General features: G+C 47.8%; 1 protein-coding gene across 1 annotated transcript; it reads left to right on the forward strand.

The window, feature by feature from the left end:
* The first annotated feature begins 11,355 nt into the window (after positions 1 to 11,355).
* LOC117086632 (polyadenylate-binding protein 2-like) lies at positions 11,356 to 12,315 on the forward strand. The gene is given in 2 exon segments (XM_033216075.1): positions 11,356 to 11,976; positions 11,979 to 12,315. Coding segments are annotated over 2 exon segments (531 nt in total). The 5' UTR covers positions 11,356 to 11,702; the 3' UTR covers positions 12,236 to 12,315.
* The last annotated feature ends 708 nt before the right edge of the window (positions 12,316 to 13,023 follow it).

The following is a 13,023-nucleotide window of genomic DNA, read 5'->3' on the forward strand; positions in this document are numbered from 1 at the left end:
GATTACAGATAACATGAACAGGTTGGGATTTTATGTATGCACGCATGCACATACACATACAATGTGCATCTCAATTTTAGAACAAAGCAATTGTCTCCTTCCAAAGAAAGAAGAGGATACTGGCATTCTCATGTGTTTTCATTTCCCCTCCTCTTCGTCTCCATTTTAGTAAGTTATGTTAGAGTTGGTTGGATTCAATCCCCCAAAAAGGTTTTCTCAAATTCTAGTCCCGAGACCTGTGAATGTGGTCTTATTTGGAAAACAGGGTCTTTGCAGAAGTCCTTGAGTTAAGATGAGGTCAGGCTGGATTAAAGTGAGACCTAAACTAGTGACTGATGTCCTTATAACAGCAAAATTTGGACACAGACACACAGAGGAAAGAAAGCCACATGAAGACAAAGCGATGTTGGAGTGATGCAGCTACAAGCCAAGGAATGCCAAGCATTGTCAGCAACTGGTGGAAACTGGAAGAGAGACGTGGAACGGATTCTCTCTCGGAGCCTTCAGAAGGAACCAACTCAGCCAACACCTTGATCTGCCTTCCAGCCTCCAGAGCTGTGAGACAGTCAATTTCTGTTGCTTTAAAACTACCCAGTCTGTGGTGCTTTGTTATGGCAGCCCTAGGGAATGAAAACAGACATTTTCACATTGACCAGGTTTACGTGACTGATCACATTCAGTTCAGGAACTATAATTCTTATTGGTGGTAAGTATGTTGTATATTTCAATAGATTCATTGCTCACCACCTGTTTCCTTAGGTCTACAGTCTCCCTTTTCCTCCTCCCCACTCCCTTCCTCGCTCCCTCCTTTCCTCCCTCCCTCCCCTCTTTCCTTCTTCCCCTTCCTTGGCTATATGTTTGCATAATTGCTTAGCCATTCCTTGCATCTAACATATGCTTGGGTGGCTCTCTCCAGACATTCTGTCTGCTCTGAGTTACAGTAATTTGACATTACTCTTTCAAGGCCAAGCTGTTTTTCTCTATGAGCAGTCTGAAGACTGTTTTCCTTTCTATTGGCTTAGGGAATTGCAAAGATAAAAGGAAAGAATTCAGTCACTTCGATTTGATATATTTGTTCATCTATCTGGACTTTCTTTCACGAAAGGAAATTTTGTTACGTGTCCAGTACTGGGACCAGCTCTGTGTCTTCCAAGAGCAGACCCCATTCCCATGGGGAAACTCAAGGGTTCAGATCTCTTCCCTGATGCAACTACTTGGTCCTCACAAGGGATTCCCCAGCTCCTTGGTCAGAAGAGGAGTGAGACAAAGCTCTCCTCTGAGCTTGGCTCTCAGGGTTTGGAGGGTCACCAGTAGGACTTCTGGGGATGGGGAGCGGACTACTGAAGACCCTGCTGTGCCGGGCTGGGACTCTGTTCCCACTCCAGAATCTAATGCTTCTTTCCTTGGCTACTGATTTTTGAAATGTGCTTTTTGTGGTTATGCTCTTCTCCTTCGTTGTTGTTGGGAAATTCCTTATGGACTGGAATTTTAGAATGCTTGAGCTGGAAGGTAGCTTAGAATCAGTCTGATTCTATGTTATGTATGACACAGGAACCGTGGAACTGGAGCCCAGAAAAGCTCGGCCTGCCTTGAAGGAGAGGGTGAGGTGATGGGATTTATGAATGGTGCCCAGAGTGGAAACATGGCCCCTGCAGTGAGACTGCAGACCACACGGCACTGTGCAGTGTGCTTGTGAGTCTGAGTCAGGCAAGTCTGTTACATTTCATCAGATAAACACAGTTGTCAGAGCTGGCTGGGGATGCCACAGGCAGTGTCTAAAGCAGGGTCCGAAATCAGTTGGCGGCTTCAGCCTTTACCCTAAGATGATTCTATTTGTGTGAACTGTTTTCTTTATCCCAGTAGGACAGTCTTCATATTCACCCATTTCTCCATTAGTTTAACCTTCTCGCTCTCCCCAAACATGCCATTCGGGGGAGGAATGTTTTTAAAACCTAGTAAAGTAAGTGCCATGAGGGCCCTAGCATCATAAATATTCACCATGATTTATTCATCACAACAGACCTTCTGAGCCCACTGCCTGCTGCTGTCATCCTTGTGTTATCCTTACACAGCCTGGTGATGCAGCATGTATTATTCTGTTCTCCCACTGCAATAAAGAAGTACCTGAGACTGGCCATGTATTTTAAAAAAGAGGTTTAATTGGCTCACAGTTCCACAGTCTATTCAGGAAGCATGGCTCAGGAGGCCTCAGAAAACTTACAATTGTGGCGGGAGGTGAAGACGAAGCAGGCACATCTTCCATGGCTGGAGCAAGAGAAAGGAGGTGGGGATGTGCCACACACTTTTAAACAACCAAATCTCGTGAGAAGTCACTCACTATCACGAGAACAGGAAGGAGGAAATCCGTCCCCATGATCCAATCATCTCCCACCAGGCCCCTCCTCCAACATTGGGGATCACAATTTGACATGAGATTTGGGCAGGGACACAGATCCAAACCATATCACAGCATAAGGGTGTTTATCCTCTTCTTTGGGTCATACATGGGGAGACAGAAGCACAAAAGAGGCCTATTGCTTACCAAAAAGACACGACAACTGAACAACTCAACAACCCAACCCAGGAATCATCTTGAGACATCAAGAGTCCCAAGCGAGTCACTTCCCACTGCAGACTGTGCAGCCCCTCCGGCAGGCTCGTCACAGCTCATCCAAAGCCAGGAAGTAGGGCCTCTCGGTCACAGAATGGAGCTATTCAGTATTGTTGTTTGGATGGCTATGGATTTAACATGCGGTTCCACTGACAGGATAGCAGTTACTCTTGTTTACAATGTTTTCCAAGGAAAAAGCTTTATGACTTAAAACTCAAGTGTTTTTCTACTTGATGTCATGGTAGGCCACTTCTTGCACCCAGCCTTAGAGGAATTGCTGGATGCAGAAGCGCTACTGTGTGCACCATACTGTGAGCTCATGCAGAGCAGAGACTTTTCTTGGTATGTTTCCCAGCCCCTGTCATTCTACCTAGAATATACTAGGTGCTTAACACATATTTGTTGAAGTGACTGGATCAGTTCATTCATATTCAAAGGATAATAGTTGGATAGCACTGAACATATTCCAAACAGATTTCAAAGCCAATTCCAAAAGGAAGTTGTTTTAACAGGGGAAATGAAATAAATGAATACTGATTGTGATAAAGGCTTAACACAATCAAGGTTTGCCTTGCATTTACATCATAGTCCGGTGTGGGCCCAGAGTGGCCCTCCTCCAACAGTGATTCGGGTCTGGGCTGGTGCTGTCCGGGCACCACCCACAGGTGGTTGTCTGTGAGGTCCTCCTCAGAGTGAAATATAGATTATGAAAGTTCTAACTTCAACTGGAAGTATCTTGTGTCTTACACAAAAAATGCTAGATTTACCACGCAAATGTTGATTTAAAAATGACTATATTTATGCTAGATCTGGGAAGCCGAATTAAAAAGTGTCATTGCATTCCAAACTGCCTTTATCAAGTCATTTCACTCTTTAAAGAATGTGTCACATAGTTAGGCATCGAGCACTGTGCTAGACAATGTGTGGAATGTAGAAGGCATTGCCCACAAAAGTTAAGGATCTATCTGGACAAACACATAGTTTTGTGATGAGTAAAAGGTGAGAGTCTTGGCAGGGCTGAGTTAAGATTCCCACAGGAGCCTAGGGGAGGGATTCTAACTGGGATCTAACTGGGTCCTGATATGACTGGGAAGCCCCCAAAGGTGAGGACGCCAGGAGGGAACTAGAGGACCAGCAAGATTTTCTGGATAGAGCAGGTTGGAAAGGGGTTAGAAGTGGAACCCTTCTAGAGAGAATGGCATGGGAAAAGTCCAGAGGCAGAGATCATGGCAAATCCTGAGATCTGAAAGGTGGATTATTATGGCTGGACCATGCGGGCGGAGGAAGTTGCTGGCAGAGGCAGTAACAGGCGCCTGCCTGATCCGTTGGAAGGAATGTAAGCCAAGTGCTGGGACGTTATCCTCCCTCTGCAATGCCCTACCCTGTTCACTAGAGTCACATTCCTCCCTTCCTCCTCAGACTCTGTCTTAGGTCCTAACCTAGCTCTTGACCATTTGTCTGGCACAAAGGTGATCACTTTTCCCAGGCAGGTGTTAGCAGAGAGATTCACTAACACATCTCTCTGGTGTTCATAAAAAGACAAGCTGCCAAACTGGGGGAAGATATTTGTCACACATATACCTGACGAAGGATTAGCAAGCAAAGGACATAAAGAGTTGCTACAAGCCAATATGAAATAACTCAACAGAAAAGTTAGGGAAAGCATGGGACAAGCGTTCAGAGAACTGGGACCATGAGTGGCCAATAACACATGAAAAGATGCTCATCCCATTAGTAACCAGGAAAATGCACAGTAAACTGCAAGATGCAGGGTGTTCTCTCCTCCTAGGCTATTTGTATGTTTATTAAGGGATGTTGAAGGCCAAGAGGCCATTCGTATAGTGACATTTCCTGTCTTGTGTCAAGCTAGTAGAGAGGATATTTCGGGCAAGATGTCCCTTACTTTTCAAATCTCATCAAGTGAGAGACACTACCTCCTTTTATGGTTAAGGAGGCAAAGGCTGCAAGCTTGGCTAAACTAAGCACTTAATTCAGCTTAATCCTGGTCTCCACAAAACAATTAATGCAAGGGTCCCTGGAGGCAGCATCCTAAAGCTGTCACCGTAGTGGGGTTCCAGCCTAGTTTCAGCCTCAGCTCATGAAGCCTCTTCTGACTTCTCCTCACCTGCCTCTTGCACCCCATACTTCAGTCACAGAAAACCACATAAGCCCTCTGAACATGGCACAACGCTTTAAGCCTCTAAACTTTAGCATATTCTCCTTGCTGTGCTTGAAATGCCCCTTCCAGCTCATCCCCTGGAAAACTGCTCTTCCTTAAGACTCAACTAGTATGTTGTATCTTGACTCATTCTTTTCCTGACTCACCCAGGCAGTACAAGTGGGTCCCCTTCTCTGTGCTCCTATTGCACATAGAACAAAATTCTCTTCTATCATAGCATTCATCCCGTCGTATTGTAACTGTTATGTGGTTTGTTCTCTCTCCTGACTCTCAGCTGTGAACCCCTGAGGGTGGGAATTGCATCGAGGCACCTGACCTTTGAGGAGTGAATGAGTGAATATCCTCTGACATGAAAGTGAGCATCCACAGATTCTCTGAATATTTTCAGGATGGTGAGATCATCAGTGAGGCAATGGGTGTCTAGGAAAAGGTTTGATTCCCTCGCACCGTTAGGTCCACAACCTCTTGTCTTTCATTAACTGTGCACATTTATTCCCCACCAGTGAGGTCACAGAGATTAACTGAAATTTTGCAGAAAAGAAACAGCACAGAAGTGTTTGCAGCATGAGCTTCTCGTTTTTACCTTTCAAGTCTCTTAGAAAGTTCTTTTACTTAAGGCACAGACTTTGGCATTTGAGAAGAGTGTTCATGTTTCTCTTACATCCTATGACATCTATAATTAAATTATAGATCCTGAACCGTAGTTATTACATTTCTGAGAGAAGGAGGCAGATGGCCTTTGGTCTCACATGTGGGTTACCGGCAAAGGCATCCCTGATACTCACATTCTTACCTCTCTTCACTTTGGTGCCAGTTTCTAATGCTGGTTGTGGAGAAAGGGACAACCGACAACCAATAATGCGATGCTCCCTGCAAAGCTGCCCCTAACTCCACTGAGCATTGAGACCATCAAGATTCTCATCAGAGAGGGTTGTCCAGCGGCAGAACATTCTCCAGTGGTGGTGGTCACATTATGCAGCCGTTCTTTCAAACTCCAAGGGTGTGCATGGGAGGCAAATGGGTGATCACTGCTGCTTGGAAACGGGGCCTCAACAACTAATGGAAAACAGCGGACAGCTGAGATTTAAGCAAGTGCTGAGGGCCTCAAGGGTGGGCAGGGCCCATGGCCAAGGCGCCATGCTGATGGGCCCCATCCAAGAGCAAGTGGCCCCAAGAGCCTCTGAGAACAGATGCACTTTTGGAAACCTCTGGCCGTGAATGTCCTGAGTCCAGAACCACTTTATATGAGTCTCTTGTTGTTCACTGCACAACTCTAGGGGGCACTGTTCACTTTGCTCTACAGGGAACAGTGTTTCTGGGGTCATACAGTGCACAGCCTGCAGAACCATGCAGCTTTGGACTTCTGCAGGTCTCACTTCATCAAGGTGGCCAATCTTCACCCTGCCAGCAGGACAAATTGCATTTTGATGGGGGCATATAGGCCAGACTTCTCCACCACACTTGGAAGCAAGTGCCCAAGGAGGCAGGTGATGAGCCCAGCAAGATCAGGCAGAGGACTCCTGTCCTCTGCGCAGCCCAGCAAAAGCTCTGCTCCCCAGGGCCAGTCAAATGGGAGGGTGGTAATGGAGAGAATAGTCTCTGAGTTAGAGACCCAAATTTGAATTATTCCCCAAGTGTTGCAGCAACAGTCACCGCTGCTCCCACATTTTACCACCTCAGCCCCCTGTGACTGCTGCCCAGGAGGATGTGGTCATCTTGTGCCTTGAGAGTGTCCTGCAGGCCTTTTTACTTTCTGTCCTGAAGAGGTAACACCAGGCTGAAAGCTGGTGCAGACATGTTCTCCTTTAGTTGCACAATTCTGGGGACGTCATGCATCTCATACACCCTTATGTTGACGTCTTCTGCTTTCCTGTCCCTCATGCTTCCTGGGATCAACTCCCAAGTTACCTACTTGTACCCAAGTCTGTCTCAGGCTCTGCTTTGGATGGAGCCCAGACTCAGAATGTTACTTCACTCATCTGTACCTCGGTTTTCTCATCTGTGTTATGGGGGCATATGCATCACTCACAGTTACTTTGCAGAATCCCTATGACATGGCCAACTGAGGTAATGCCCGGAAAACATCTTGCACAGGTGCAGCCATGGCAAATGCTCTACCCATGCCATCTACCACTGTTTTACTAGGAGGGCTCCAGCTGCCTGCTGAGGGGAGCGTGCAGGCTTCCCTGCCACCTGACATTGCTACTCCCATTTTACGCTTCTAGCACCTTTAATATTTTGATTATCTGAGACCATTCATAGGGAAAACACACCCCTTGCAAAACAACAGACAGATAGCAAAATAAGTGAAAAAAAAAAACCAAAAAACCAAAACACAAGCAACCTTATGGGTACTAGCTGGCACTTCAAAACTAACACTCCCCATCTCCCGCAAACACACAAGAACCAACTGTAGCCTGTGTCTGGTATAAGTGGGTGACACACTGTCCTTTCAACTTGGGAAAACCTCTTCCCGGACTTAATAGCAACGGAATTGCATCTCGTTCTTGTGCTTTTTGCCCACAGAGATCAAACAGGGACTTCACTATCTTTGCCTCAACAGGTCCTTGTCTTCACCGCACCCTGAGCAGGTGTGTGAGAAGTGGGAGTGAGAATGCCACTGTTTGCCCCCTCTGCCTGTGCCACTCTTGAGTTTATTTGCTAAACAATTCCTTCTAGCCCCTGCCCCTCTCTCTGTGCCGCTGAAGAGGGCTGTTCACACCATGAAACAAAACTTGCTGAGGGCAGGATTCTCCAGGGGGAGTTTGGATATATCCACCCTGGCCTCAACATGCACATTCCTGTGCGCTCCATGAGCAGAGGTGGACATGCGGCTCCTGGTGCAGGGACTCGCCCAGCTTTGAGCTGTGAGTGAGCATCCAGGTGCTGAGGTCCGCTGCTCTTAACCCCTGCTCAGCTATGGGCTCACCCCGGGTTCCCCAGGCCTCCGTGAGCCCCTGGCTAAGGGACTTGCCTTGAGTCTCGGCCTGGGGACATGAGACAGGTCAGGCTTTATTTTTGTTTGAATTTTTTAAAGGTGATTTAAACTTTGTCTGGGGGCCATGTAAGGTTGAATTCACCTTTAAAAAAATTTCCAACAAAAATTTTGCTGTCAGATTTCCAGGTAAGGGGGTTCTTAGTGCCATTACAGAGCCTGAAAGGGTTAATAAACTCCAAGTAGCTGAGAGATTTACTGCCAAGGATCGTAGGGAGGGGATAGTTGCTAAGATTATCTAGATAACGCAGACAAAAGACATCCCTAGGTAGTGGAGTGAGTTAACTGGGCGAGGGCTCCCACAGTGGAGCCCAGGCTGAGAAACATTTTTTCTCATTTTGGAGTCAGACCTTTTTGTGCTGGTGGGTGGAGTAGGGTGGGGGAGTGTCAAACTTTTCGCATAAAGGGATGGATAGTAATTCTTTTAGGCTTCCTGGGCCAGATGGTCTCTGTCACAATAGCAGAACTCTGCAGTCAGAGCAGGAAAGCAGCCATAGACCATATGTGGGCCAATGGGCATGGCTGTGTGCCAATAAAACTTTATTTACAAAAACAGACTGTGGGCCGGATTTGGCCTGTGATGAGAGACCAAACTACAGAGGCCTATGGTTTGTTGATCTTAGATTTAGACTGTGACTTATATAGTCCTGTGCTGCATATTGATGTTTTGGTCAACAGTGGACTGCATATAGGACAGTGGTCCCATAAGATTAAACATTGCACTTTTTTTTTCTTTTTGAGAGGGAGTTTCACTCTTGTTGCCCAGGCTGGAGTGCAATGCATTATCTTGGCTCACCACAACCTCTGACTCCTGGGTTCAAGCGATTCTCCTGCCTCAGCCTCCCAAGTAGCTGGGAATAGAGGCACGCGCCACCATGCCCGGCTAATTTTGTATTTTTAGTAGAGACAGGGTTTCTCCACGTTGGTCAGGCTGGTCTTGAACTCCTGATCTCAGGTGATCCGCCCACCTCAGCCTCCCAAAGTGCTGGGATTACAGGCATGAGCCACCACGCCCGGTCTTAAAACTGCACTTTTATTGTATCATTTCTTTGGATATGTTTGGATACACAAATACTTACCATTGTGTCACAGTTGCCTACAGTATTCAGTGCAGTGACCTGCTGTTCAGTTTGTATTCCAGGAGCACTAGGTTGTACAATGCAGCCTAGGTGTGTAACAGGTTCTACCATCTAGGTATAAGTTCACTCTATGATGTCCACACGACAAAACTGCCTCATGACACATGTTTTAGAAGGTGTCCCCTTTGTTAAGTACATGACTGCACTCCTTCAGAAAGTTTTGAGTCTTGAGACATAGCACATATTCTTATTAGGCAGTTTGTTCTCTAGGGTGAGATACGCAGGCATCTCATCAAAACCAAACACCCTCTCAGAAGTGCTGCAGCTCCATGGGGGCTTGGATCACCGTCTTCCTCTGAGCGGGGGTTATTCCAGCATTTATCATTTCCCATGCCCAACAGGCTCCCAGATTCCTCTTCTGTTTGCCTCTGCTAGGAAATGGTTCAAAGATGCTTTTGGGTTATTCCAGCATTTATCATTTCCCATGCCCAACAGGCTCCCAGGTTCCTCTTCTGTTTGCCTCTGCTAGGAAATGGTTCAAAGATGCTTTTCTCAGCTGGTAAGCATTCTTATTGTTCTAAATGTTATCATTTATCTTGGTGCAAGACTGCCCGAGTTCAAATTCTGGCTCCGCCACTTATTAGCGGTGTGGCCTTCCTTTGGAACTTTGCTTAGCCTCTCCCTTTTTCCATTTCCTCCTCTGTAAAAGGAAAAAAAATTAACACCACTTCCCCTGCGGGGTTGCAGTGAGAATGAGTGAGTGGATACAGGTGGCTGGCGCTCAGTGTCTTCCGCTCACTCGATGTAATCCTTAAGGCAGGCCCCACCTGTCGGGTTTATCATTGTATCCTCAATGCCAGGAACAACATGGTGGGGGGCACAGAGTGACTACTGGCGAATGCAGCGTCTTCTGTTGATGTGGCCACTGTCTCCATCCTCACCCTCACCACTTCCCCCTGCTCTGCTTCCCTCCAAGTCTCCACTTGGCCTCTTGGCCTCCTCTGCCCCTCACTGCCTGTACTCCAGGCATCCTCGCTGCCCTAAGACTGTCAATCCTAAAGAAACTTCCGCCTAGCTGAGCTAAGAAGACAAACACACATTATCATAATATACTCATTAACATGTCAAGAGCACTCCACAGTTTGCCATATCCTTTATTTGATTTAATGTTCACAACATTCCAGTGAAGCAGGGTTTCACTACTTTATAAGGCTACTTTATAATCCCTACTTTATAAGGCTGAAGCGAAGAGAGGAATGAAGATGGAGCTGAGCACTCGTGGTGTACTGGACGCTGTGCGTGGCACTTAAATGAGAGCAAGCTCTCTTAGACATATCATCTTACTGAATCTGCCCAGTGGTCACTCATTCTTTCAACAGATTTTCGGTGAGCACCTATTATGCTCTGAGCACTGTTGTATTAATCAGGGTTCTCCAGAACCTGGAGAGCCCTGGGTTATCCAGACCAATAGGATACATATATAGGAAGGGAGATGAAAGAGGAGACTTATTATGAGGAGATGAAAGAGGAGACTCAGGCAGTTATGGAGGCTCAGAAGTCCATTGATCTACTGTCAGTAAGCTAGAGAACTGGGGAAGTTTGTGGTATAAATCAGTTAATAATTAGTTCATCAATCAGTTAATAATAAGCCCTGGAGTCTGAAGGCCCGAACTGGAAGTGCTGATGTCTGAGGACAAGAGAAGATGGACGTCTCGGCTCAAGCAGAGGGAAAGGGAGTGAGCTCCTTCTGCCTCTTGGTTCTATCTGGGCACCAACCAGGTAGGGCGTCTATCTATGACGCCCACTAATGTTGCTGAGGATGCACCTTCTTTACTCCGTGTATTGATTTAAATGCTGATCTCTTCTGGAAGCGCCCTCACAGGCACACCCAGAAATACTGTTTTACCAGCTATCTGGGCATCCCTTAGCCCAGTCAAGTGGACACCACAATGAACAACTGTGCTAGGTGTTGGAGGTAAAATGGTGAATAAAACAGGCACAGTCCTCCTTTTATGAAGCTTCTAGTCAGGTGCAGCAGAGGGCACAGATAAATGAAAGGCTGTCACACCACCACCTGAAAAGCCTGGGATGGGACTGTGTGAGGCTAGATGAGCACAGAGAAAGATTTTTCACACTAGAGCTGAGAGGTCATGGAAGGCTTCCTGGAGGAGGTAGCAACAGAGCTGTGGCTGGAAGAAGGAGGTAGAGTGAGCCAGGCTGTGCAGGGAGGACAGCTGGAGAGGAGAAAGGGGACCATCTGAGCGAAGAGGATGAATTTGAGAGACAGAAAAGAAGTGTTGAGGTTTGAAGCACCCAATCCTCGGGCAAGTGGTGAGGGATGAACTGGGCAGAGAGGAGAGGGCTTGCAGGGCCTGGGAAGCCACTGAACGGGTTTGAATTTCGTCCTAAGAGTGATGGAGAGAAGTGGCATCACTAGCTTTGCATGTGAAGAAAAATTCATCAACTTGTGCTGCAGAGACAAGACTGGCGAGCGGCGATGGCGGCGGCGGCGGCGGGGGCTGCGGGCGGTCGGGGCTCCGGGCCCGGGCGGCGGCGCCATCTTGTGCCCGGGGCCGGTGGGGAGCCCCGGGGGGCGCAGGGGACTACGGGAACGGCCTGGAGCCTGAGGAGCTGCTGCTGGAGCCCGAGCCGGAGCCCGGGCCCGAAGAGGAGCCGCCCCGGCCCCGCGCCCCCCCGGGAGCTCCAGGCCCTGGGCCTGGTTCGGGAGCCCCCGGCAGCCAAGAGGAGGAGGAGGAGCCGGGACTGGTCGAGGGTGACCCGGGGGATGGCGCCATTGAGGACCCGGAGCTGGAAGCTATCAAAGCTCGAGTCAGGGAGATGGAGGAAGAAGCTGAGAAGCTAAAGGAGCTACAGAACGAGGTAGAGAAGCAGATGAATATGAGTCCACCTCCAGGCAATGCTGGCCCAGTGATCATGTCCATTGAGGAGAAGATGGAGGCTGATGCCCGTTCCATCTATGTTGGCAATGTGGACTATGGTGCAACAGCAGAAGAGCTGGAAGCTCACTTTCATGGCTGTGGATCAGTCAACCGTGTTACCATACTCTGTGACAAATTTAGTGGCCATCCCAAAGGGTTTGCGTATATAGAGTTCTCAAAGAGTCAGTGAGGACTTCCTTGGCCTTAGATGAGTCCCTATTTAGAGGAAGGCAAATCAAGGTGATCCCAAAACGAACCAACAGACCAGGCATCAGCACAACAGACCGGGGTTTTCCACGAGCCCGCTACCACGCCCGGACCACCAACTACAACAGTTCCCGCTCTCGCTTCTACAGTGGTTTTAACAGCAGGCCCCGGGGTCGCGTCTACAGGGGCCGGGCTAGAGCGACATCATGGTATTCCCCTTACTAAAAAAAGTGTGTATTAGGAGGAGAGAGAGGAAAAAAAGAGGAAAGAAGGAAAAAAAAAAAGAATTAAAAAAAAAAAAAAAAGACTGGCAGGGCAGGGGGATGTTATCAGGGTGACTTGTGCGTCAGTCCAAGAGACACGATGGTGGCTTGAGGCTGGTACCACCAGAGGTGGGGACAGGGACATGTGTTCTAGACTGACTTAGAAGCTAAAATAGATGTGCACTAATAAGCCAATGTTAACATCAGCTCTATTTTTAGATGAAGAATATGTGCATTTGAAATTGGTGAGGAGGCAGAAGTGTGGCGGGGGCTAAAACCTGGATTTAGGGTCAGATGGGCCCTGGGGAACCCAAGGTGGGGAGAGAGAGTGGTGACTGCAGTGGAGAAATGAAGTCAGACTTCCTGATGAGAGGAAGCAGCCAGCTGGGGATGGGTGCCGCAGAAAAATGGGCAAAAGGCCAGCTCTCCCCTGTCAGGGAGGGGAAGGGGTCCCGGAGGAAGCCAAACACATGCCTCGTGGTCAAGTTCTCCTAGAAACGGCAGTTGCTTGACAAAGATTTTTCTCATCAGTGCCCTCGTTGCAGTCTATGGGGACAGTTTCTGGCTGTTTGGGGACACATCTTAGATTTTATAAGGGAAGCCAGTGGGAGAATCAGATTCGCATGATCAAATATTATGCTGCAATATTGGTGCATCTCTGCAAAGAAATAATTGTAGAGTCTTAAGGATCCTCAGAGGTGATCTGTCTCCGTTTGCACTCAGGGCGTCCTCCTGCACCTCTACCAGATG

Source organism: Trachypithecus francoisi, unplaced genomic scaffold, assembly GCF_009764315.1.
Source record: "Trachypithecus francoisi isolate TF-2019V2 unplaced genomic scaffold, Tfra_2.0 Lachesis_group10, whole genome shotgun sequence".
Taxonomy (NCBI): domain Eukaryota; kingdom Metazoa; phylum Chordata; class Mammalia; order Primates; family Cercopithecidae; genus Trachypithecus; species Trachypithecus francoisi.